The following is a 23,756-nucleotide window of genomic DNA, read 5'->3' as shown; positions in this document are numbered from 1 at the left end:
AGAAGATACAGGTTACAGTGAACTGTGATCGAGACACTGCACTCCAGGCTAGGTGACAGAGTGAGACCCTATCTCAAAAATAAAACAAAATAAAATAAATTTTAAAGCATCTAAAAAAAATGCATAAGGAGAATGCCCTCAGGTTGGGAGGACAGACTGTACCAATTCATTCATTCACTCACTCATTCATTAAAATATATATCGGCCATTACTAGGTTACGGTATAAAAACAGAGATAAAGGACAGCTTCTATCTTTAAGGACCCGCTAGTCTTAAAAACAGATGAGTAAATTAATGAAATATAGTATGTTGCCTGCTATGCTAGAGGAAGACACTGTTAGAGGAGCACAGCAGAAAGACAATTAACCCAGTCAGGGAGAAAGGATCGGGAAAGCCATTGCAGAGAGGATGAAAACTTAATCTTTCGAAGGATGATAAAGCTGGTAGGGGGTGGGGGAGGAGTGTACTGCAAGCAGGGAGAATAACACATACAAAGGCACAGAGGCACAAAAGAATGCGGTATGGAGTGAAATTAAAAACAGTTCCATATGACTGAGGCCTTAGCTGATATGGGAAAGGGGCAGAAGATATTGAGGGGAAAAAAAGGCGGCCAGGCGTGGTGCTCACGCCTGTAACCCCACCACTTTGGGAGGCCAAGGTGGGCGGATCATGAGGTTAGGAGTTTGAGACCAGCCTGGCCAACATGGTGAAACCCTGTCTCTACTAAAAAAATACAAAAAAAAATTAGTTGGGCATGGTGGTGGGCACCTATAGTCCCAGCCACTCAGGAGGCTGAGGCAGAGAATCGCTTGAACCCAGGAGGCAGAGGCTGCAGTGAGCCAAGATCGTGCCACTGCACTCCATCCAGCCTGGGTGACACAGAGAGACTGTCTCAAAAAAAATAAATAAATAAAATAAAAATAAAAGGCAGGAGGTGTATCATGAAAGGTCTTATATGCCTTCATGAGTTTGAAGTTTATCTTTGAGGAAGTGTAGACCTCATCCTGAAGGCTATAGCCTATTAGTGACTCAGGTAGGAGAGAAGCATGATTAAATTTGGATTTTTGCTGCCAAAAATAGCAGCAGTGGAGAAGTAGAGGCAGGAAGAACAGTTATAAAATGACGGTAGTGGCCACAGGGATTGAGGGGAAAAGGACAGATCCTATAGACAATAGGAAGCAAAATGGACAAGACTGATATAAAGGTTTAAGGGAGTGCAAAGAATCAATAAAACACTTGTGGATGTCTGGCTTAGGTTGATTAGGTTTATGGTGGTATTTACCAAGACTGGGAACACAGAAAGGAGACAGGTTTAAAGGAGTGGGAAGAGAGATCATTTTAGACATCTGAATTTGAAATGTTTATCCACGTTGTCTAAAGGGTATAATGATCTGAAGAAAACACATCTGACTCAATGAATATATGAATGCTGAAACTGTGTATGAATTCAATCACCCAGGGAAAGAATATAGTACTGAGAAAAAAGGAGGGTAGATGGCAGAGCTCTGAGGAATACCTATATACTTAGAAACATACAGGCATGCCGGGCATGGCGGCTCACATCTGTAATCCCAGCACTCTGGGAGGCCAAGGCGGGCGGATCGTGAGGTCAGGAGATTGAGACCAGCCTGGCCAACATAGTGAAACCCCGTCTCTACTAAAAACACAAAAAATTAGCTGGGCATGGTGGCGGGTGCTTGTAATTCCAGCTACTTGGGAGGCTGAGGCAAGAGAATCGCTTAAGCCCGGGAGGCAGAGGTTGCAGTGAACCGAGGTCACGCCATTGCACTCTAGCCCAGGGGACAGTGCAAGACTCTGTCTCAAAAAAAAAGGTTCTTTTTTTTTTTAATTTTTAGTAGAGACGAGGTCTCACTGTGTTGCGCAGGCTGGTCTGAAACTCCTGAGCTCAAGCAATCCTCCCAAAGTGCTAGGATTACAAGCATTAGCCACCATGCATGGCCCTAAAAGTTTTAAAGAATGCAGCTCTAAAGGAAATAGATCATGAAGGTAATGAGCAATGGCTGATTAACAGTAATAGGGAGAGGCCAGGTGCAGTGGCTCACATCTATAATCCTAGCACTTTGGGAGCCTGAGGCAGTGGGATATTCCAGGAGTTTGAGATCAGCCTGGCAACACAGGGAGATGACATGTCTACAAAATAATTAAAAATGTATTAAAAATGTAGCCAGGGCTGGGCACACTGGCTCATGCCTATAATCCCAGCACTTTGGGAAGCTGAGGCAGGCAGCTTGCTTAAGCCAGCAGTTCAAGACCAGCCTGGGCAACAATGTAAAACCCCATCTCTACAAAAAATACAAAAATTAGCTGGGTGTGGTGGCTTGTGCCTATAGTCTCAGCTACTCGGAAGGCTGAGATGGGAGGATCACCAGAGCCCAGGAGGTCAAGGTTGCAGTGAGCCATGACTGCGCCACTAAACTCCAGCCTGGATAACAGAGCGAGACCCTGTCTCAAAAAAAAAAAGAAATAATAATAATAATAATAAGGGATGGGGAGGTGGGAAGAAAATCAGATGCAAGGATTGGAGGATTGGTAAAAACTGATTAGGCTGAAAAGGGGTAGCCACAGTAGGGCCAAGATAGAAGACAAATGAAATATCAGAACCTTGTTAATTCTAATATGGTAGGGTCAAAGCGAATGCAATGAACACAAACTGCTACCATTGGTTCTCAAATGTAGAGAAGGCATTAACTGTAAAGTTTATTCTGGAAATGGTATATATAATGAACTAGAGTAAGAAAGACTTAAAAAAGGGGGACCAGATAGCAGGCTACAGGCATAATTCAAATATGACTGTCATTCAATCATTCAATAAGTATTTACTGAGTATTGCCAGGTACTGTTTGACTCTCAAGATACATGTAAAGAACAAAATTCCTGCCCCATGAAGCTACAATCTAATGGAGAGACAGAAAATAAACATATAACAAATAAATAAAAGATACTAGGGGCTGGGCATGGTGGCTCTCGCTTGTAATCCTAGCTACCAGGTAGGCTGAGGCAGGAGGTTCATGTGAGCCCAAGAGTTTGTGGCTGCAGTGAACTGACTGAGCCACTGCACTCCAACCTGGGTGACAGGGTGAAATCCCATCTCTAAGAAGAAAAAAGAGCCGGGCGCGGTGGCTCAAGCCTGTAATCCCAGCACTTTGGGAGGCCGAGGCGGGTGGATCACGAGGTCAGGAGATCGAGACCATCCTGGCTGACATGGTGAAACCCCGTCTCTACTAAAAATACAAAAAACTAGCCGGGCGTGGTGGCGGGCGCCTGTAGTCCCAGCTACTCGGAGGCTGAGGCGGGAGAATGGCGTGAACCCGGGAGGTGGAGCTTGCAGTGAGCCGAGATCGCGCCACTGCACTGCAGCCTGGGCGACAGAGCGAGACTCCGTCTCAAAAAAAAAAAAAAAAAAAAGAAAAAAGACATTAGGACAATAAGAATTGACAGGAGTAGGGGGTGGGGAGGGGTTAGCTGTGGGGTTATGTTCACTAGGGTGGTCAGGAAAGGCTTCTCTAAGGTAATAGTTTACCAAAGACTGGAAATCCATGAGCCACAGGCCAAATTTGGCCCACCACCTGTTGTTTGTTCTGCAAATTAAAATTTTAAAAAACTTTTAGCCATTTTTTTTAAAGTCAAAAGAATATTTTGTGTATATGAAAACTATATGAGATTCAAATTTCAGTGTTCATAAATAAAATTGTATTGGAACATGGCCAGGTTCAATTGTTGATGGACAGACGGTCCCTGACTTACAATGGTTTGACTTACAATTTTTGACTTTACGATGAGCTTATAAGTGTATTAAATGTGTCTTTGGCTTATGACAATTTTGATTTATGGGTTTTTCAGGATGTAGCCCCATCGTAAGTTGGGGAGCATCTGTATTGCCTATGGTTGCTTTTGCACTACAACAACAAGAGTCGAGTAGTTTCAACAGAGGCCATCTGGCCCTTTGCAGAAAAAAACTTGCCAAACCTGGTTAGACCTAAATGAGAAAAAGTCAGACATATAAAGACCTTGGTGGAGTAGTGTTCTAGCCTGAGAGCAAGTGCAAAGGCCCCAAGACAGCAACAGGCACAGCATGCCTGACAGACAGAAAAAGGCTAGTGTGGCTGCACAGCAGAATGGATGAGAATGAGAAAAGACAGTGCTCGAGAAGTAGGCTTGACCAGAGGCCAGATTACGTGTGGCTTTGTTGGCCATAGTAAGGAATCTGGATTTACCCTAGCAGTGTGGGGAGACACAGAGGGGTTTAAAGTGAAGGAACAGGATTTGATACTGGAGTTTACTATTGCTATGTGAGGAACAAACTTTAGTGAGGCAATAACACAAGCAAGTCCAACCAAGAGACTATAATGGGAGACTCTCAGGTTTTGGTAGTGAAGTTGTTGAGAGGTAGTTGAATTTAGGGCTGATTTTGGATGTAATGCAGACAGAATTCGCTGATAGGATAGATGTGGGATGTGAATAAAACAGAGAAACTGACGATAACTCTTACATCTTAGGCCTGAGCAACTGGATTTTTGGTGGAATAATTAAGAAACGAAGAGACTGGGAATGGAAAAGGTTTGAGGGAGAAAGTCAAGACTTTTTAGATATGGTAAGTATGAGATACCTATTAGGCATCCAAGTGCTTCAATGTATACGTGTTTCCTTGCCTATGAAATGGGAATAGTAGTGATACTTCAGACAACGGTCATGAAAGTTAGGTGAGATAATTCATGTGAAGTGCTCAGAATATAGCCTGGCCCACAATAAACACACAGTAAATATTAGCCAAATGGAAGTATCAAATAGGCAGCAGGCTATACAAGCCTGGAACTCTGAGAAGTCATTAGTGTTAGAGAAAAAGGTTTCTTAGTTCTCAGCGTATAGATGAGGCCTGGATGAGATGACCTAGGAAGAGTGTGTAGACAAAGAAGGTGGTGAAAAGTAGACTCCTGGGAACCTCAGACATTCAGGAGAGTTAAGCAGAGGAGGGAAGCCATACAGAATGCTGAAAATTAACAGCCAATGAGTTAAGAAGAAAAACAGGTGAGTACAATGTTAAAAAAAAAATCCAAGAAGGGAGTGGTCAGCTGGTTCAAATGCTGCCAAAGGGTTTAACAAGATGAAGACTGAGAATTATCTATTCAATCTGGTAAAATAGAGCTCCTTGAGGACCTTGATAAGAGCTACTTCAGAGGCATCATGGGGATAAAAGCCCAACTGGAGTAGTTGGGGAGAGAATGAAAGGTGAGAAAGTAGAAACAGCAATTATACACAGCACATTCAAGGAGTTTTGTCGTGAAAAGGGAGAAAAGAATCAGGTAGTAGCTGGAGGTGGACGCGGGGTCAAGCGTTTTTTTAAAGAAGGATTATATTAAAGCAGATAGTTTTATATGGTGATGGGACCAATCTAGTTGTGAGAGAGAAATTGCCTACACAGCAGGAGAGATGAGATAACTGCAGGTATAACCCTGACTAGATGAGAGAGGATGGAATGTAGAGCTCAAATGGAGAGGTTGGCCTTAGATAGAAGGGGGCACTTCGCCAGGCACAGTGGCTCACACCTGTAATCCCAGCACTTTGGGAGGCCGAGGTGGGCAGATTACGAGGTCAGGAGTTCGAGACCAGCCTGGCCAATATGGGGAAACCCCATCTCTACTAAAAATACAAAAATTAGCAGGGTGTGGTGGCGGGCGCCTGTAATCCCAGCTATTCAGGAGGCTGGGGCAGAAGAATCACTTGAACCCAGGAGGCGGAGGTTGCAGGGAGCCGAGATGGGGCCACTGGACTCCAGCCTGGGCGACACAGTGAGACTCCATCTCAAAAAAAAAAAAAAAAAAGAAGGGGGCACTTCTTTGATTGTAGAAGGCAGCAGAGTATGTAGTCACATCTAAATTCCATTTTAACAGGAGGGAAAAAAGTTGTTTTGTTTTTTGAGACAGCATCTTATTCTGTCGCCCAGGCTGGAGTGCAGTGGTATGATCATACCTCACTGCAGCCTCCAATTCCTGGGCTTAAGTGATCCTTCCATTTCAGCCTCCAGAGGAGCTGGGACTGCAGTGCTCACCACAGTGCCTGGTTATTCTTATTCTCTTATAGAGAAGGGGTCTCACTATGTTGTTCAGACTGTCTTGAACTCCTGAGCTCATGCAGTCCTTCCTCTTCGGCCTCCCAAAGTGTTGGCATTACAGGCATGAGCCACCATGCCTGGCTGAAAAAGCTATTACATACTTTGAGAAAATTTAGGCCGGGCGTGGTGGCTCAAGCCTGTAATCCCTGCACTTTGGGAGGCCAAGACGGGAGGATCACGAGGTCAGGAGATCGAGACCATCCTGGCTAACATGGTGAAACCCCATCTCTACTAAAAAATACAAAAAACTAGCCGGGCGCGGTGGTGGGCGCCTGTAGTCCTGGCTACTCGGGAGGCTGAGGCAGGAGAATCGCTTGAACCCGGGAGGCGGAGCTTGCAGTGAGCTGAGATCTGGCCACTGCACTCCGGCCTGGGCGACAGAGCGAGACTCCGTCTCAAAAAAAAAAAAAAAAAAAAAAGAAAGAGAAAGAGAAAATTTAAAATCTCCTGATTCAGAGCCAGACATAGTTGTGTGCACCGGTAGTCTCAGCTACTTGGGAGGCTGAAGGAGTAGAATCGCTTAAGCCCAGGAGTTCAAGGCTTTAATACATGATGATTATGCCTGGGAACAGCCACTGCCCTCCAGCGCAGGTAACACAGTGAGACTTCATCTCTTTAAAAAACAAAAAGCAAACAAACAAAAAAACCCCTCCTGATTCATGTATTACATTCTTGGTATAAGACAACTGACTCAAGAATCACTAAATCCATAAATGAATAGCTGAATTGCTTCCAATGACAATTCTGTTAACATTAGTTCTGAGAGCTTCAACCTTCATATTATCAATTTCCAAAGTATTTTGCAAAGTATTAAAAATGTGAATACTTATATTCCTGCTATATTTTAAGCCGAGCTCATTAAAAGAATGAGAGGCTAGGCATGGTGGGTCACACCGATAATCCCAGCACTTTGAGAGGTCAAGGCAGGACGACTACTTGAGCCTGGGAGTTTGAGACCAGCTACACAAGATGGTGAGACCCCCATTTCTACAAAAAAAAAAAAAAGAAAAAAGAAAAAATTCACTTTGGGAGGCCAAGGTGGGTGGATCACCTGAGGTCAGGAGTTTGAGAACAAGCCTGGCTAACATGGTGAGACCCTATCTCTACTAAAAACATAAAAAATTAGCCAGGTGTGGTGGCACATGCCTGTAGTCCCAGCTACTCAGGCGGCTTAGGCACGAGAATCACTTGAGCCCAGGAGGTGGAGGTTGCAGTGAGCCGAAATTGAGCCACTGCACTCCAGCCTGGGTGACAGGGCAAGACTTTGTCTCAAAAAAGAAAAGAAAATTAAAAATTAGTCAGGCATGGTGTTGTGAGCCTATGGTCCCAGCTACTCAGGAGGCTGAGGAAGGAGGATCCCTTGAGCCCAGGAGTTTGAGGCTGCAGTGAGCTGTGTTTGTGCCACTGCATTCCAGCCTAAGTGGAAGAGCAAAAACCTGTCTCTTAAAAAAAAAAAAAAAAAAAGAATTAGATAGCAAGTACCATGAGGGAAGGGACATCTCCAGTGGTAGAGCCCCAATAGCTGGTCATCTGCCTAGAATACAAAAGATGTTCTTTGAAAGATGAATTAGATTTTTCAATTTTTATTTCTTACTTGTAATGCAATATTTATGATGGCCATTTTTAGGAAGATGAGCCTCTTTGCAGGTACTTTTTCATTATTTGCAGTAGAAAAAAAATGCAGTGACACCTGTAAATAATTTCCAAAAGCGGAATATAAAAATAATGCTGCTCAATCAGTAAGAAAAGTATAATATACCCAAGCATAGTCAAATACACAGACATCAAGGGGCAAACTTCTTAAGCCAAAATGGTTAATGAAATTCCACCAGTCAAGAAATGTATGCTGCTATTGAACTGACATCATATTCTCTTGTGAACAGATTGTCAGGGGTAGGAACAAGGGCAGATTCTCTCTGGTTATTGGTGCATCAAGAGAACAATGATTATTTGAATGCGTAATAGATAGGAAGATATTTAAACTGTTTAAATATGATCTCTGCCTGTATTGAGAAATGTTAACACAAAAAGGTCACTTAGGATTAAAGAGCGCCAAGACAATAATTCTCTGTCCTTCAATAACAACAGAAGGTAAAAATTTCACCGACACAAGAATGAAGTCCAGTTTTCAAATATTTAATTCAATTCTACCTAGCAACTGTCACCTACGAAACACAAATGCTACTCACTTTGTAACTAGAGAAATAGGTACTACCCGTCATCCCCACTCCATGTCAACAAGAACAAGCAGCAAAGATGCTGAAAACAGCAAAGCAAATGAAACAGGTAAACTCCACCCATCCTGCTTCAGAAAAAGAGGTAGTTATAAAGTAGCTTATTTGTCTTTAAAAAAAAAAAAAAAAACAGCAAAATGAATGCGCTACTTCAGATAGTAAACTATTCTGATTCCTGGCAATGGCCCAAATTATTCTGCAGAATCTTTATTAAAAAAACTCAAGAAAGGTGTATTCCCAGACTCCTCAGGTTCCAAGTCTGAACTGATGTATCTACTTGCTAAAGCAGAAAAAATAAGCTCACTTAACTGATTCACTGTAGAAAATTAAGTTAAGCATCACAATCACAGGGTTTATTTTTCTCTAATAGGAAAGTACCATAAATGACCAGATTGATTTGAATAGGCTAGAAAAATTAAACAAACACCAACTTTATTTTCAGATATGGTTCTTTTTATTATAAGAAATTTTGGTCCCCCATATGACAAGTTTAAGTGGTTAACTTCATTTCGAGCTACATTCTCATTCAACTACAAACTTCTACTATAAAACTCAGTTTTTTTCTTCCGTTTGTTGTTCTTATCCTGGTGCAAAAGTCATGTTACATCTTTCCTTCTGGGAAGATGGGCTGTTGAATGACCAACAGTAACGAGAGTAACACTGAGGAATCCACAACTTCCTTCCTTCTAAAGGTAAACAGGGTTATCTCTCCGTAAAGTCAGTTTGCTGAAGAAGCAGTGTAAAATTAGATGACAAAAGTGAACATTCTTCTTGGCAAAATAACACCGAAGCCTCCGAGTCGGCCAATACAATTTTTTTCTTGTTTTTTTTTTTTTTTTTTGGAGATAGAGTCTCACTCTGTTGCCCAGGCTGGAGTGCAGTGTCATGATCATGGCTCACTGCAGCCTCAACCCGTTGGGCTCAAGCAATCCTCCCATCACAGCTTCCCGAGTAGCTGGGACTATAAGGCACAGGCCACCATGCGTGGCTGTTTTTTTTTTTTTAAATTTTTTAAATTTTAAATTTTTATTTTGTAGAGATCAGGTCTCACCAAGTTGCCCAGGCTAGTCTTGAACTCTTGGCCTTAAGCAATCCTCCCACCTCAGCCTCCCACAGTGCTGGTATTACACTTGTGAGCCACTGTGCACAGCCCACCAACACAATTTTGACTTATTATTTTTTAGGAATATTCAAATATATGAGTTGGGAAATTTTGTGTTCTTAATATTTTGTAAAACCAGTTGGTCTCTTCTGGCTACCACATCATATTTGGAAGTTTGCCATCACATTCTGAGAAGCCCACATTAGGTGGCATTAACCTATTAAAAAAAAGAAAGTCCCTGGTATTTTTTAGTACTCCAACACTTGAATCTCTCAAGTAGAACAAAGAATCATAAGAGAAATCGTCTTTGCTTTTATAATCCCATTTTCTGAATTTATACAAGCAGTTTTTTGAATTTTATATCTCTTGTTTACTGAATGTACAACAAGCAATTAAAAGTTATAGGGAAAGTATGAATTTGTTCTACTTCCAATTCCCAGAGTTTCTCAAATGACATCCAACTTTATAATTAAGGAGTCAAACTGCCCTTCACTTTGCCAACAATTGCAGAATTCCTGCAACAATCCAGCTTCACCTATGAACTACAGGCATTTTATGAGACTGGTTAAAAGTAGAGACTATTTATTATATGCAACTTAAAAAATACTTAAGATATATAACTAATCTTAAATCTAGTATCAGTTCACTTGAAAGAAGGAATTCATACACAATTCCTGTAGGAAATTCAAAAGTCCTAAAGCTTCAATAACCCAATGAAGGTTTTGGAGTTAAGAGTTAGTAGGAAAACTGGCTGGTGGTAATATCAGCTCTGCCCAGACTTTTGGTAATCTACATGAATAATCCCAATTCAGGTTTTCATTCTGACTGTACAGGAAATGCTTTCTGCAACCCAACATATCTAAAAAGGTTTCATTCTGAGTGATACAAGCCCTCTACATAGCCTCAAAAGCCAAGGGTCAGAGGCTTTTATAATACTAACATGAAGCAAACTTATATTAGTTTGGAAATGACTTATAAGCATTTGTTATAATGTATCCACAAGCAGTGACAGCCTTAACAAGAGCTATTCTGAACCGTACCTCTTTAAATGACAACTGAAAATGGACATAAAAGCTACAAATACTTATTTGTTTCCTATATTGATACCACACCTACTGTTTTCCTTGGTTTCTCTTGATGTTTAAGATTTCTCTCTTAGCTCCACTTACAAAATTTTTATTCTCCTATAAAGCCACTACAAAAACCATTACTTCATAAAGAAATTTCTCTGGAAGCTTCCTACTGAAAAGTAATTATTGCTTCGAGGAACTGAATAAGAATTTATTTACTGCCGGGCGCGGTGGCTCAAGCCTGTAATCCCAGCACTTTGGGAGGCCGAGACGGGCGGATCACGAGGTCAGGAGATCAAGACCATCCTGGCTAACACGGTGAAACCCCGTCTCTACTAAAAATACAAAAAACTAGCCGGGCGAGGTGGCGGGCGCCTGTAGTCCCAGCTACTCGGGAGGCTGAGGCAGGAGAATGGCGTAAACCCAGGAGGCGGAGCTTGCAGTGAGCTGAGATCTGGCCACTGCACTCCAGCCTGGGCGACAGAGCGAGACTCCGCCTCAAAAAAAAAAAAAAAAAAAAAAAAAGAATTTATTTACTGATTCACAGAAGGAAAAGGTAGCTTGAGAGGTCATTTTATACATATATAGGCAGGACTGTACTTTTAAAATATACTTCCAGAGAAGATAATAAAATTATTTTGGCAACCTTTTTACCATGACTATAACGACAACCATCATTACCAATAAGTTCTTTACACAACTACCCCTTATTTCAGTTTAAACCTATTTTCTCTTATTCTGCTGTCAGTGGAGCTGGGAAACCGCTGGTTACCATTCCTAATAATGGATCCATTCATGTTTTTTGAAGAGTTATTAAGTTGCCTCTTAACCTTTCATTCTCTCAACCTTTCCTCATAGGACTGACTTCCAATCATATAATCATCTTTTGAGTCTCCTCAGAACCGTCTCCAAGGTCTCCTCATCCCTTTTAAGTTGAGGAACCTAGAAATGGAAACAACACTCAAGTAAGGGGATGATCAGTGCTAAGTATTATCTACATAAAAGATAATGCCATTCCATCAGATACCTTAACATCGCTTTCAAAACCCAATCAGTACCTTTACAAAAATGTCCCATCATGGCTACTATGCTTTCCTTTGCCATACTTAAATTAGTATTTCTTAATGATTAGTCCAAATATTCTGTTCGTAGTCATAAGTTCTCCTAGTTTATGTAATGTGTCCTAGCAAAGTATTCCTAAAAGCTGTATGTAGATCAGATTTTCAATTCAACAAATACTATATAAAAAGTCACCACTAGGCCGGGCGCGGTGGCTCAAGCCTGTAATCCCAGCACTTTGGGAGGCCGAGACGGGCGGATCACGAGGTCAGGAGATCGAGACCATCCTGGCTAACACGGTGAAACCCCGTCTCTACTAAAAATACAAAAAAACTAGCCGGGCGAGGTGGCGGGCGCCTGTAGTCCCAGCTACTCGGGAGGCTGAGGCAGGAGAATGGCATAAACCTGGGAGACAGAGCTTGCAGTGAGCTGAGATCCGGCCACTGTACTCCAGCCTGGGCGACAGAGCGAGACTCCGTCTCAAAAAAAAAAAAAAAAAAAGTCACCACTATAAAAAACATAAAACATGGCCGGGCGCGGTGGCTCAAGCCTGTAATCCCAGCACTTTGGGAGGCCGAGACGGGTGGATCACGAGGTCAGGAGATCGAGACTATCCTGGCTAACACGGTGAAACCCCGTCTCTACTAAAAAATACAAAAAAAACTAGCCGGGCGATGTGGCGGACGCCTGTAGTCCCAGCTACTCGGGAGGCTGAGGCAGGAGAATGGCGTGAACCCGGGAGGTGGAGCTTGCAGTGAGCTGAGATCCGGCCACTGCACTCCAGCGTGGGCGACAGAGCGAGACTCCGTCTCAAAAAAAAAAAAAAAAACATAAAACATAAATGATGACTTAAAAATGGCCCATGTCTTAAGGGAGTCACTATCTAATGGGACAAAGACACATTTCAAAAGTATCACAACATAAGGTATACTGGGTTAAATTCTTTAAGGGTAATGTACAAAACACAAAAAGAAAACAGGAAAGAAGTTGAGTTTCAACTAGCAGTACAATCTGTGAAAACATGGAAGAGTTAGGATCTGGGGATCTGAGTTGAACCATGGAAGATGAATAATAAGCCCAAGACAGGTCAAAATGGGAAAGACTTTAAGGCAAAGGAGAGGCTTTAGCAAAGGTACAAAGGCAGATAAACAGACTGTGGAGAATACCTAATAGTTCAGTAGTCCAATGTGGTTGAAGCGGTAACAACGTACATTCAGGAGACACGGTTCAAAATTTAGAAATACAGGCTAGCAAGATCATACAGGGCTGAGAATCTTAAATTTTATATTCAGTGAGAAGCCAAAGGATTTTAGGAATAAAGTGACATAATCAGATCTGTATTTAAGAAAACCATTATATTGTGTAGCACTGTGCCGGGTGAAAAGATAGGTGGGAAGACCAATGAGAAGATTACCACAACAAACTATCCAAAAGTAATGGAAATTTAAACTAGAACAGCAGGAACAGAACAGCAAGGACAGATGAAAGAAACACTACAATAATATAATGGACAAGACTCAGAAATTGATTGGATGGGAGTGGGAAGAGAAAGGATTTAAAGATAGCACAGTGTAGAGAGCAAGAATCAACTTTCAAGCAGATGTAGGTTCAGATTTAAATTCTAGCTCTGCCACTTACTAGCCATATAACTTAAAGAAAATTACTTGTCTGTGCCTCAGTTTCTGAGGTGTATTGATGGTTTCTGATGGTGTATTGAGTACATTAGCAAATCTTTTCTTTCTTTTGAGACAGAGTCTCACTCTGTCCTCCAGGCTGGAATGCAGTGGTGTGATCTTGGCTCACTGCAACCTCTGCCTCCTGGGTTCAAGTGATTCTCGTGCCTCAGCCTCCAAGTAGCTGGGATTGCAGGTGCGCACACCACCATACCTAGCTAATTTTTGTATTTAAAGTAGAGACAGGGTTTCACCATGTTGGCCAGGCTGGTCTCAAACTCCTGACCTCAAGTGATCTGCCTGCCTCGGCCTTCCAAAGTGTTGGGATTACAGGACTGAGCCACCCCACCCAGCCTGCAAATCTTTTTTTAAAGAGAGTACGGCAAAACTGTACTTTTCTTTTTTTCTTTTGGGAGACAGAATCTTGCTCTGTTGCCCAGGCTGGAGTGCAGTGGCACAATCTTGGCTTACTGCAACCTCCACCTCCCAGGTTCAAGCGATTCTCCTGCCTCAGCCTCCCAAGTAGCTGGGAGTAGAGGTGCCGGCCACAACGCCCAGCTAATTTTTGTATTTTTAGTAGAGACAGGGTTTCACCATGTTAGCCAGGCTGGTCTTCAACTCCTGACCTCAGGCAATCTTCCCACCTTGGCCTCCCAAACTGCTAGGATTACAGGCGTGAGCCACTGCGCCCGGCCCAAAACTGTACTTTTCCTCCTTAAACACACTACTCTTAACTAGTTACTCTTAAACTCTAATCTGCTTTTGACCATTCGGCTCAAGTTCCAACCCTCAGAAATTGCAACCTACAATTCAGCATTTCTTCTATAATTAAATGGTTACTTGCATTGATCTCTGTAGACCAGCACTCATTCTCCTCAAGCTGACACTTAAGAACAAATGTCACCAAGTATAGACTAATGGATCTGAACCTGGAGCCTAAGTACCCTGAAGAGCCTCAGAGCTGTTGTAAGGAACCACCAAGTGCTCTCCTCATAAAAAGATCAGGAACACTAGTTATAGAGACAACAGGTAGCAACCCCATTATAGCTGCCTTGGCCTGATAATGAGCAACTCATGGAGGCACTGTGTTCCTTGGTATCTTAGCTGCCTATTTATACCACCTTGTTCTCTTTCTTCTTTTTTGCCTTATCTCTTAATGTTTTAGTTGGACACTAATGTTGTTACCAAGATAGGTGGCTGGCCTTCAATTTGGTTCTACCTAGCTCATAGAAGAACTTGACACTCAAACTAATATCAAGAACATTCTAAGATTATAGCACTCAAACAGGTGTATGTATGCATATATATACAGGTATAACTCAATGTAATAAAAACCAGTTATTTTGATGAAAAAAAAAGATTATAACCCTGCTTTCCTTTCAATCTCTTGGTTCTAATAATTAGGGCTTCCTATGTGCCAGGCAAAGTGCTAAGTGCTTACATTACATGCATGATCTCGCTTAAGCCTCACAATAAGGCTATGAAGCATGAGTACCCCTGACTTACAAATGAAGAAACGGAGGCATGGAGAGGTCCAAAAACTTTTTTGGTTGGGTGCAGTGCCTCCCATTTGTAATCCCAACACTTTGGGAGGCTGAGGTGGGGGGACCACTTGAGGCCAGGAGTTCAAGACCAACCTGGGCAACATGGTGAGACCCCCATCTCTACAACAAATAAAACAATTAGCTGAGTGTGGTGGCGCATGCCTGTAGTCCCAGCTACTTAGGAGGCTGAGACAAGAGGATTGCTTGAGCCCTGGAGGTTGAGGCTGAAATGAAATGTTTGGGCCATTACACTACAGCCTAGGCAACAGAGCATACCCTGTCGCAAACAAACTGAACAAAACACAAAAAAAACTTTTTCAAGATGGCTGAGCTTAGATTTGAACTCAGGCAGTTTAAATCCAGAGCCCATGGTCTTAACAACTCTTAATTACTGTGCTATACTATCTCACACCAGTACAGATTAGATTATGAGATTCTCCCTTTCTTCTGTAAAGGCATTTAAATATGCACAAATAAAAAATCCTAGCCAAAGAGATTACAAAAGGATTTCCTCATTAGCTAAGCTTAAAGATATGTTATCCACAAGGTTTTACTGCTTATAATTAAAGGCAATAATCTAGGGACAATGTTTGTGTTTGATCTAAAAAGTGGTCAATCCTCATGGATAGGCAGAGGTTGAATATGGGCAGGTGTAAATATTTCTCCAGGTGTAGGATATTTATTAGAGATAACAATTAACTTCTCCCTAGTTTTTAGAACTGAGATAGTATAAAGGAGAGCCTAAAGAAAAAACTTTTCTCTAGAAACACTTCTCACAAGTAATATCACTCTCCTAATTCAAGACAGAAAGCTACCATTACATTGATGCTGTAAAATGAGAATGAAACAATGATGCTTCAGCAAAGCATAGATAATACAAGTGGATCTCTCTAAAACAGTGTGAATGTTAGAAAGATTCATAGCTTTTGTTGCTGAAAGACATCAAAACATCTATACCCAAACATTCCAACAAAACACAAAACCAGAAATGCAAGAAAGTGGACAAAATACTATATATGGAAAAACTCCATCTCCTGAAATAGATGCCACTGGACAGATGCTACCCAATGGTACCTCACAGGGTACTGCTGTAGCAATAATTAAAGGTAAGATATCTGGGGAAATCCCTTCAGTCTATTTGTCAAATAGAAAAACAACTACTCATTTCAAGGGAAGGGGAATTTTCATACACTGCACAGAAAACTGCCAACTAACTCATATCTTTGTTGTTTCCTTAAAACTAAAACTCATTAGGGCAACACATTCAATTCAACATCTGAAAGTTAAACCAAGCTTGGCCTCTTAGAAGTTTTAGACTAATCCTTCAAGGGGATTTATATCATCCACAACAATTACAAATCACATAACAAAATTCTTCTTTCAAATGTCTTAAGTCTTTAGAAGCAAATGTCTGGCAGCAGCTACAGTCTCATGGTTGGCTTCCCCTGGTGTGTAACCTGACAAGGTAAAAAACTCATTGAAATATTTAACAGTGGTGGTATGGATTTCTTTGGATAGGTCAAGAAAAGCAGTTCATCATTTTAAAAACATAAAGAACCATTTTATGGGAAATCATTCCCTCAGTCCAAGTGTCTCTGTATTTCCTCGGGGCTTTCTCAGAGACTTTATTGAGGGGGAAAATGAAAAGGCTAACAAAAGGACCCCTTTTTTCTCCCTATTCCCAGCATAATCTACCTCAGCCACAGGGCCAGTAGCATCCACACTGTCATAAATGCCAGCAATTAGAGAATTAGGCCATAAAACCACCCACTCAGGTATAAGAGTGCAGGCCTCCAGCTTTATATAATGCATGCCATAAAAGATCCTGTACTTCCTTCTTCCAGGCCTTCTTCAACAACCAATGAAATGACAATAACAACAAAAATAGCCCTTTGTCTGCGTAACCTCATACTGATGTGATCAATGAAGCCATCTGGGTCCAGGTAAAGGATTTAAGATTCCTTTTTCTTAATAAAAGGTAGCATTTTCTCTAGCATGCCACATGTAGATCTAGTAAAGAACATACTGTATTTTGAATACGAAGGTCCTGGAAACTAAAGTCAAACTACTTTTTCCAGAAAAGCTATTTTATCTTATTCTGAAAATACTCTAGAAGCCTAGACAATTCCTGAACTTCTCAAGAAATACTGGAGCCTACAAGGGTATTCTTAATTAACTCAACAATTTCCAGAACCTCCTAAAGTCTTTCTAATCAAAAGTTAATTCAGATCTCAAAGCTAACTTTAATTCAGTCTGTGTCTCAAAGCTGATACAATCTAGGAGCAATCAATAATTTCATCTGATTGTCTTGTCTTCAACAACCTCAGAGTCCACAAAAATCACAAGTCTGCGATTTACTCCATGACAATATTTTACTCATCAAGCTTCATAAACCAGTCTAGGTAAGATCCAAGGAAATACTTTGTAACAGTGAACTCTGTGGCATCCTCTTTCCTACTAGTGCCTACAGGGTTAAGAATCTGATTAAAATGTAGGTATGTCATGCCAGACTCATTAGTAATTTAACCTTTCTTAATCCCTGAAAATAACATATGCAAACAAAGGAAGGTCCCATCCCAGCAATCCTTGAATAAATTCCTCCCAAAGTAGTGATAGTCACAAAGCTTCCCCCTTCTCAAAGGTCTATGCCATTGGGCTCTCCACCTTGGCAGAGGAAGAATGGAAAGAGACAAGATATTCACAAAAGGCCCGATTGAAGGCCTTCAGTTAAGTGCTAGAAGGAAGCTGAAGTTCTGTGCCAACACTAGTGGAATGTGGGCAGGCACAAAGAGATCTTAATTAGGAGACCTACAATTAAAACACAGCGAGTTTCCAAAAGAGAGAGGCACTGCAGTCTGTTATGCCTCTGAGCAAGCAAAGCACTGTTGCCACCCCCTCTAGCCACAGGGTAAGGGAGGCAATTGGTATAGAGTCTGCACAGCTGCCCTATGGAAGGACAGCTCCAAGGTGAACAAAGAAATGAGAAGTCAAGATGGGAATAGTTTCTCTCAACTTCTAATAAGATGATAGATCACTGTTGTGTGAATGATTATTTCCTCCAGGAGTATGTGCCTTAAGATAATTAAATGGAAGTGAAAGATGGGGACATGTCATCTGGTTTTCAGTCACAGAGGAAGAAAAGTTCTAAAGACTGAATTTCTAATGCTCAGTATAAACCATTTCAGAACATATTAATAACTACTTCCTATGAAGTAGGTACTATCACTTCAGTTTATAAATACATTGATGTATTGGATTTTTCTTTTCATTCAAAATTCACACACCTAAAGGAATATACCACCTAGACTGAAAATAACTTCTCTTTTGGATAGTCTGGCATTCACAACAATGAAAACACATTTAGCCAAACAAAAGGGCCTCTAAACACCAGATAATGCCTGGGATTCTGTAGGTTCTCAGAACTATGTGTAAAAACTTTATCCTCATTTTTCTTATAAATGAAACTGGTCAACTTCACCAAAGTCCTTATGTTTTTTTCACACAATGAAAAATTTCCAAGTTGAAAATTTCTCCTCCTAATAATAATGCCAGTTACACGGGCAAAGGTATGATCTGATATTAAAAATTACCAAACAGAATCCCAGCTACTCAGGAGGCTGAGGCAGGAGGATCACGAGTTCAGGACACACCTGGGCAACATAGTGAGACCCTGACTCAAAAAAAACCAAAAATTACCAAATTGTCTCACTTGACTCTGACTCTTGAAATGAACTCAGAATAAGAAATTCTGATCTGACCCAAAATTTAATACAATAGAAAGGAATCATAATACTGACACAGAACAGATTCATGAGCTATTTAGTCCAAACTTTTCATTTTACAGATCAGAAATTTAAGGTTAAAAGTGAATTTGCCCAGGGTCTCGTAACTGTTCAGTAACGGAGATGAGAGCCCATATCCACTAACTTCTACTCAGAGGCTTAGTGCACTCCACTGTACTTGTGTTCCCTCCTTCATTTACCTTCTGCCAATCTTAGGATTAGCTGTGAAGGCAATGAAGGAGCAGCTCCCACTCTTGGTACATACGTGATCAGTAAACATCAAAAAAAAAAAAATCACAAACACTCTCCTACTACCTTTCAGCTGCAGGAGTACTATCTTTTCAGGTCCAATCCAAAAGCCTGTCTCAGTCCACATGAACTAAACTGCAATTTCAAGTGAAAACAAATACACACCAATGCTGTAACTCAGTTTCAATTTGTATCTAATTAAAGTTTGTTATGTTATGAACAGGATGGAAATTTTGCTTTTAATATTTTGTGAAGTAGTAGGGAAGGCAACCGGATTATGACATTAATAAACAAAGACTAGTTACTGATAAATATACTGTTTCAGGAGTTTATTATTACAACAGCCTAACTTCCAGTCAACAGAAAGGGTGCTGCCGTACTATGTTTATTTAGATGGCAAAGTACAGTAATATGAACATTACCTGAGACAATCCTTAGAAAAATGGGATACTGACACTACAGAGGGAAGGGGAAAGACAAAAAATGGACCTCTGATTTCTTACAGTGCTCAATAAAACAAAACCTCAATTCTACTTCCTAATTGTCATACAAAGGAAGTCAGGAATCAGCAGCAGTGAAGGACAAGTCTCCTATGGCTAAGGGAGTTCAAACAACAAAGTCATCTGGAAGTTCTGTTACCTAGTTTTAGAAGTATTAACATAGGTGTTGTTAGAGGCAAGTTATAGTCATTATTCACTGAAGGCGAACCAGTTTAAAGAGGTTAGAATCATTTTGGATCATATAACCATTTCTTCATGAATTCAGATAAGACTTGATATAGAGCCATGAGTGAGTTCTGAGAAGCAATCTTTATAATTCCATGTCAGCCCAGGGTGAACCTAAACTTCCTTTTTGGAACTTTATCATTGATTAGTAAGGCTATGTTAAAAAAAAATATATATATATATATGCGCTTGGCTTCTACAATGAAAACTTCAGGTCAGAGGTTTACCGCTACTCAATGCATAGCATCAACTCACACTGGATTGCCTCAAACACCACATAAAAAGCTTACCCATGGAACAGAGCTCATTCAAGTCCAAGTCAGAAAAAATACTCAAGTTTAATGTAAGGAGTCAACTACTCTTCTCATAACGAAGCAGCAACTACTGTTCAGGAAAAAGTTTTAAAGACAAAAACCCCTTATAAGTATGATCTTATTTGAAATAACTGCAATTCCTTGACAGGCTTTACACTATATACTAGTGTTAAGCAAAATAAAACACTAGTTTACAATTATCTCATAATGCCAGTAGGTAAGAAAACGTTTAGCCCTGATTAAAACTTTAAAAGTGATTTGTCAAAGACCAACAGATAAAATATTCTGGTGCCCAGACATTAGGTCCCTGAATCCAGGTGGCTCTCTTTCTAACCAGTCTCTTGAAAAACTATGATTGGAAGCTGTCAGCATAAAACTTTGCTTTTGAATATGTGATAACATTTGGAATGTGAATGTTTGGTCCTTCAATACAAAATAAATAAGCATACTGAACAAGAAGAAAATGCTTCTCAGGATCCCCTTAAAATGGACTAACTTCTCCTAATAGAGACTTTATTAAACTCAAATACACACGGCGCTAAAATGCTACATATAACCAGGCAAGTCTCAATTTTGAAAATAAGCAGGTAAATGAAATGTCAGTTTTGATTTTTTTTTTTTTTTTTTTTTGCTGCTGTATCTTTTAAAAAAGCAAAATCAACTCACATTTAAGCACCAACTCCATGCAAGTAACCTGAACGGTTCAGTCTTTTTGTCATGTATGTGGCCTTTGGTTCTCCAACTACATGGGATCTGTGTTGTTAGCTTAAAAAATACAGAATTGGCCTTTCAAAAAAAAATAATAATCTACAGCAACCAATAAATAGTCTCAAACAACCCTGCTGACTGCAGCTGCCTTCTGAAGGCTGGGAAAAGGAGGTGGAGATAGCGCAGAGAGAGGCAGGGAAAGGGGACGCTGCAGCTAGCTACATAGCAAGGAACACGCCCCCATCATGTCCTCCTTGCTCTGTCAGAAGGCGGGTTGTTGTCAGTCTCCTGATCAGGCTGCCTTAGAAACGATTAAAAAAAAAGGAGGCAGGAAGACTAACAACCAAAAAACGCCAGCTCCTCGAAAGGAGGGGCCGGGGTCCTTGGGATCTCCTCCCTCCCCTTCTTCCCAGGATCTTTCCGTAAATCTAAAGGGGTGCGGGGCACAATAGGGGACAAGGGGTTTGCCCAGGATATTTTGTGTGCACCAACGGCAGAGCACGCAGGAAACGGCTGGTTGTTATCTTTCCCTTTCTGTTTCAATCAAGAGCACTCCAGAGCAGCAACCCCCTACCCCCCTTCGCTTCAGCCCCTAGCAGCTGCTCTTCCTCCTCCTAGCATCCCCCATGCCATTCTCCCCCCTCTACAATTCAAACTCCCCCCTCCTGCATCCAATGGAAAACAAATGCGCAATGCCACTGGCTGAACCTGAACTCAACTTCCCTTCCCTGGGCAACTTTCCTTTTTGCTGAAGGGGGCTGAAAAGTGTTTATAGAAGCAACTCCGTTATTGCCCCAGTACTAATGGGGAAGGGGCAACGCTCTGACCCTTCATCCACCTTGGGTCTCCTTATAAGAATCAGAGAGAACCCCAAGTCATTTCTAAGGAATAACTTTGCTTCACAGTCCTCCTCTTTCTCCCATCCCAAAGCAACCACCGCCACCACACTAAAGTGTAACTGTCCCTTATCTACTCTCCTCACCCCAACCTGGCTTCCCCCACCCCTTCCAAGCCCCAGGATTGGCCTAGGAAAAGGTGGATCAATAATGAAATGACGAGAAGAGAAGGGCGGGAGGGAGCTCGGGTTGGAGACTGCGTGCTCTCAGGCGCAGTGGGTGGGGTAGGAGAGCAGCTGCTTCCCCTGGGAGGATGCTGCCCCAGTCCCCCCACAAACATCTCCCCTCACAGGGGCCCCCTTCCCCAGAGCTGGAGGGAAAGCCTGCCTCCTCTCCAGGGGGAGTGGTGGAAAGCTGCTCTTCTCTAAGCCTAGGGGACAGTGGACTATTTTCCCCTCCAAGATGCCACTAATCCTTCATTCTAAAGGAGGGAAAGGGTGGAGTGAAGGTAGAGTAATTCCCGGCTACCAATAGGCTAGAAACTGTAGCCCTGTAAGACGAGGTGGGGGGGGGCGGGGGGAAGAGACTGCTATATGAGGAATCACCGTTATCTTCTGAGGGAAAGGAGGTGAGACCAGGAAAGGTGCAGAGGAGAGATTTTCCCCGGTGGGGTAGGGAGGAATGGGGGAGGATCTGTCTGCTTGGGGTGGGGGTAGAGGGTGGAGGTGAAGGAAGGGGGAGTGGCTGGCAGTATAGGGACCTGGCCCGGGGACGGGGCGAGGGTTCATCGGGTTTTCGAAAGCAAGGTGCTGGAAGGGACATCGATCCCCAAGGGCTAGGAGAACGTGGTCCTGGATGAGGCCATCACCCGAGAGATGCCCGAGAGGAAAACTGCCCTAGGAGTAACACATCTGCCCAGAGAGGGAGGCGGGGATGTGGCGGGATCAGGTCTCTAGGAGGGAGGGAGGGAGGAATCTTGCTCGGATGAGGTAATCTGTGAAAGGGAGGAGGGGTTCAGTCCCGGGATGGGAAACCCCGGCGAGGGGGTCTGTGCCAAGGGATTTGGGGAAGGGTCAGGGGGAGGAGAGCGGGGGGCAAACGCCCTCAGCCAGATGGGCCCAAACCCCGGGGTGGGGGCGCCTGGGGGTCTGTAGCCCTGCATGGGGGTCCCAAGATGGGAGAGCCATTCGCCCCGGGTGAGGGACCCTGAGATGGTCCCAGAATTGGGATGCTCCTCAATCCCGGATGGGGGAGGGGAGGGGGCTCCGCAGAGGGTCGAGACCCCGGACCTGGGGGTTCCTCGCCCCCTTACCTCTCCGCTGCCGCCTCCCCCGCCGCTCTCCCCAAACACGGCCCGGAACCGGCGCAGGTTGGTGCCGATGGCGGCCGAGACCTGCAGCGCCGCGTCGAAGCCCGGGCCCACCCGGAGCAGGGCCGGCCCTGAAGAGGCTGAGGACGATGACGAAGACGAAGACGAGGCGGACGACGAGGAGGCTGCTGAGGCGGCGGCCGCTCCCCCTGGAACCCCAGCCCCGCTGCTTCCCGCCGCCGCCGCCGCGGCCGCCACAGCCGGGGGGGAGGGGGGCGCCCCGGGGCCGCCACCGCCGACCGGGGGCCCGGGGGGAAGCAGCAGGGCCGGGACGCGTTGCCGCGGGGCGCCCCCTAGGCCCCGGCGCCCCCCGCCGCCGCCGCCCCCGGTGGTCCCGGGTCGGGCGGGGAAGCGCCACCGACAGCTGTGCGCCATGTTCGCCCCGTGAAGTGAAGCAGCGAGAGGGAGAGGCGACAACACAGGGGGGCGGGGAGGCGGAGGGGGGGGCACGGGGCCCCGGAACCTGCCTAACCCGCTCGGCGCTGCCTGGCCGCCTGCACTCTACAGGCCGCTATGCAGAGCGCCGGGCCGCGCCCGCCAGCCCCGCAATCTGTATAGCGGCCACGGGCCTCTGCCTCTGACGCCTGGGCGCTGCAACTCCATCCCGAGGCCCGGGCCGCCCCCTCCTGCCCGCCCGCCCGCCCCGCAACCTGGATAAGTGCATGCCCCGCCCTCCGGGAGAGGCATTGCTCGGGAAAAGGAGGGGGGAAGGAAGCCCGGGAGCCCGGAGCAGAGCGCGGGTTCCGGAGAGAGGGGGAGGGGGCGAGGGCTACGCGGAGATGGAGGCGGAGGGAGCCGGGCCGCCTGCAGCCTTGAGCACTGAGAGGCCGATTACACACGTTCCCGGGACGCGCTGGGAATCGAACCGCCCGGGAGAGCAGCTTCCAGTATAACGCGGCGGCTGGGTCGGGGAGCAGTGAGCCTTCTCCTCCGCCCCAGGGCACGGATACAAGATGGGTTA

At 43.7% G+C, this 23,756-nt stretch overlaps 1 protein-coding gene across 5 annotated transcripts in view; it reads right to left on the bottom strand.

Annotated features, from left to right (window-relative positions):
- The window catches only part of KMT2A (lysine methyltransferase 2A), a 94,592-nt gene extending 71,405 nt beyond the window's left edge, over positions 1 to 23,187 (bottom strand). For 3 of the 5 annotated variants that reach the window (XM_025357344.1, XM_025357341.1, XM_025357345.1), the window contains exon 1: positions 22,739 to 23,170. In XM_025357344.1, coding sequence (XP_025213129.1) covers positions 22,739 to 23,170 — 432 coding nt within the window. Of the gene's footprint in view, positions 1 to 22,738 lie in introns of all 5 variants that reach the window. The other 2 variants (XM_025357342.1, XM_025357343.1) reach the window with 1 other exon arrangement.
- Between the last annotated feature and the right edge of the window lie 569 nt (positions 23,188 to 23,756).

The sequence above is a fragment of the Theropithecus gelada genome, chromosome 14 (genome assembly GCF_003255815.1).
Source record: "Theropithecus gelada isolate Dixy chromosome 14, Tgel_1.0, whole genome shotgun sequence".
Taxonomy (NCBI): domain Eukaryota; kingdom Metazoa; phylum Chordata; class Mammalia; order Primates; family Cercopithecidae; genus Theropithecus; species Theropithecus gelada.
This window is presented reverse-complemented; position numbering and strand designations above follow the sequence as displayed.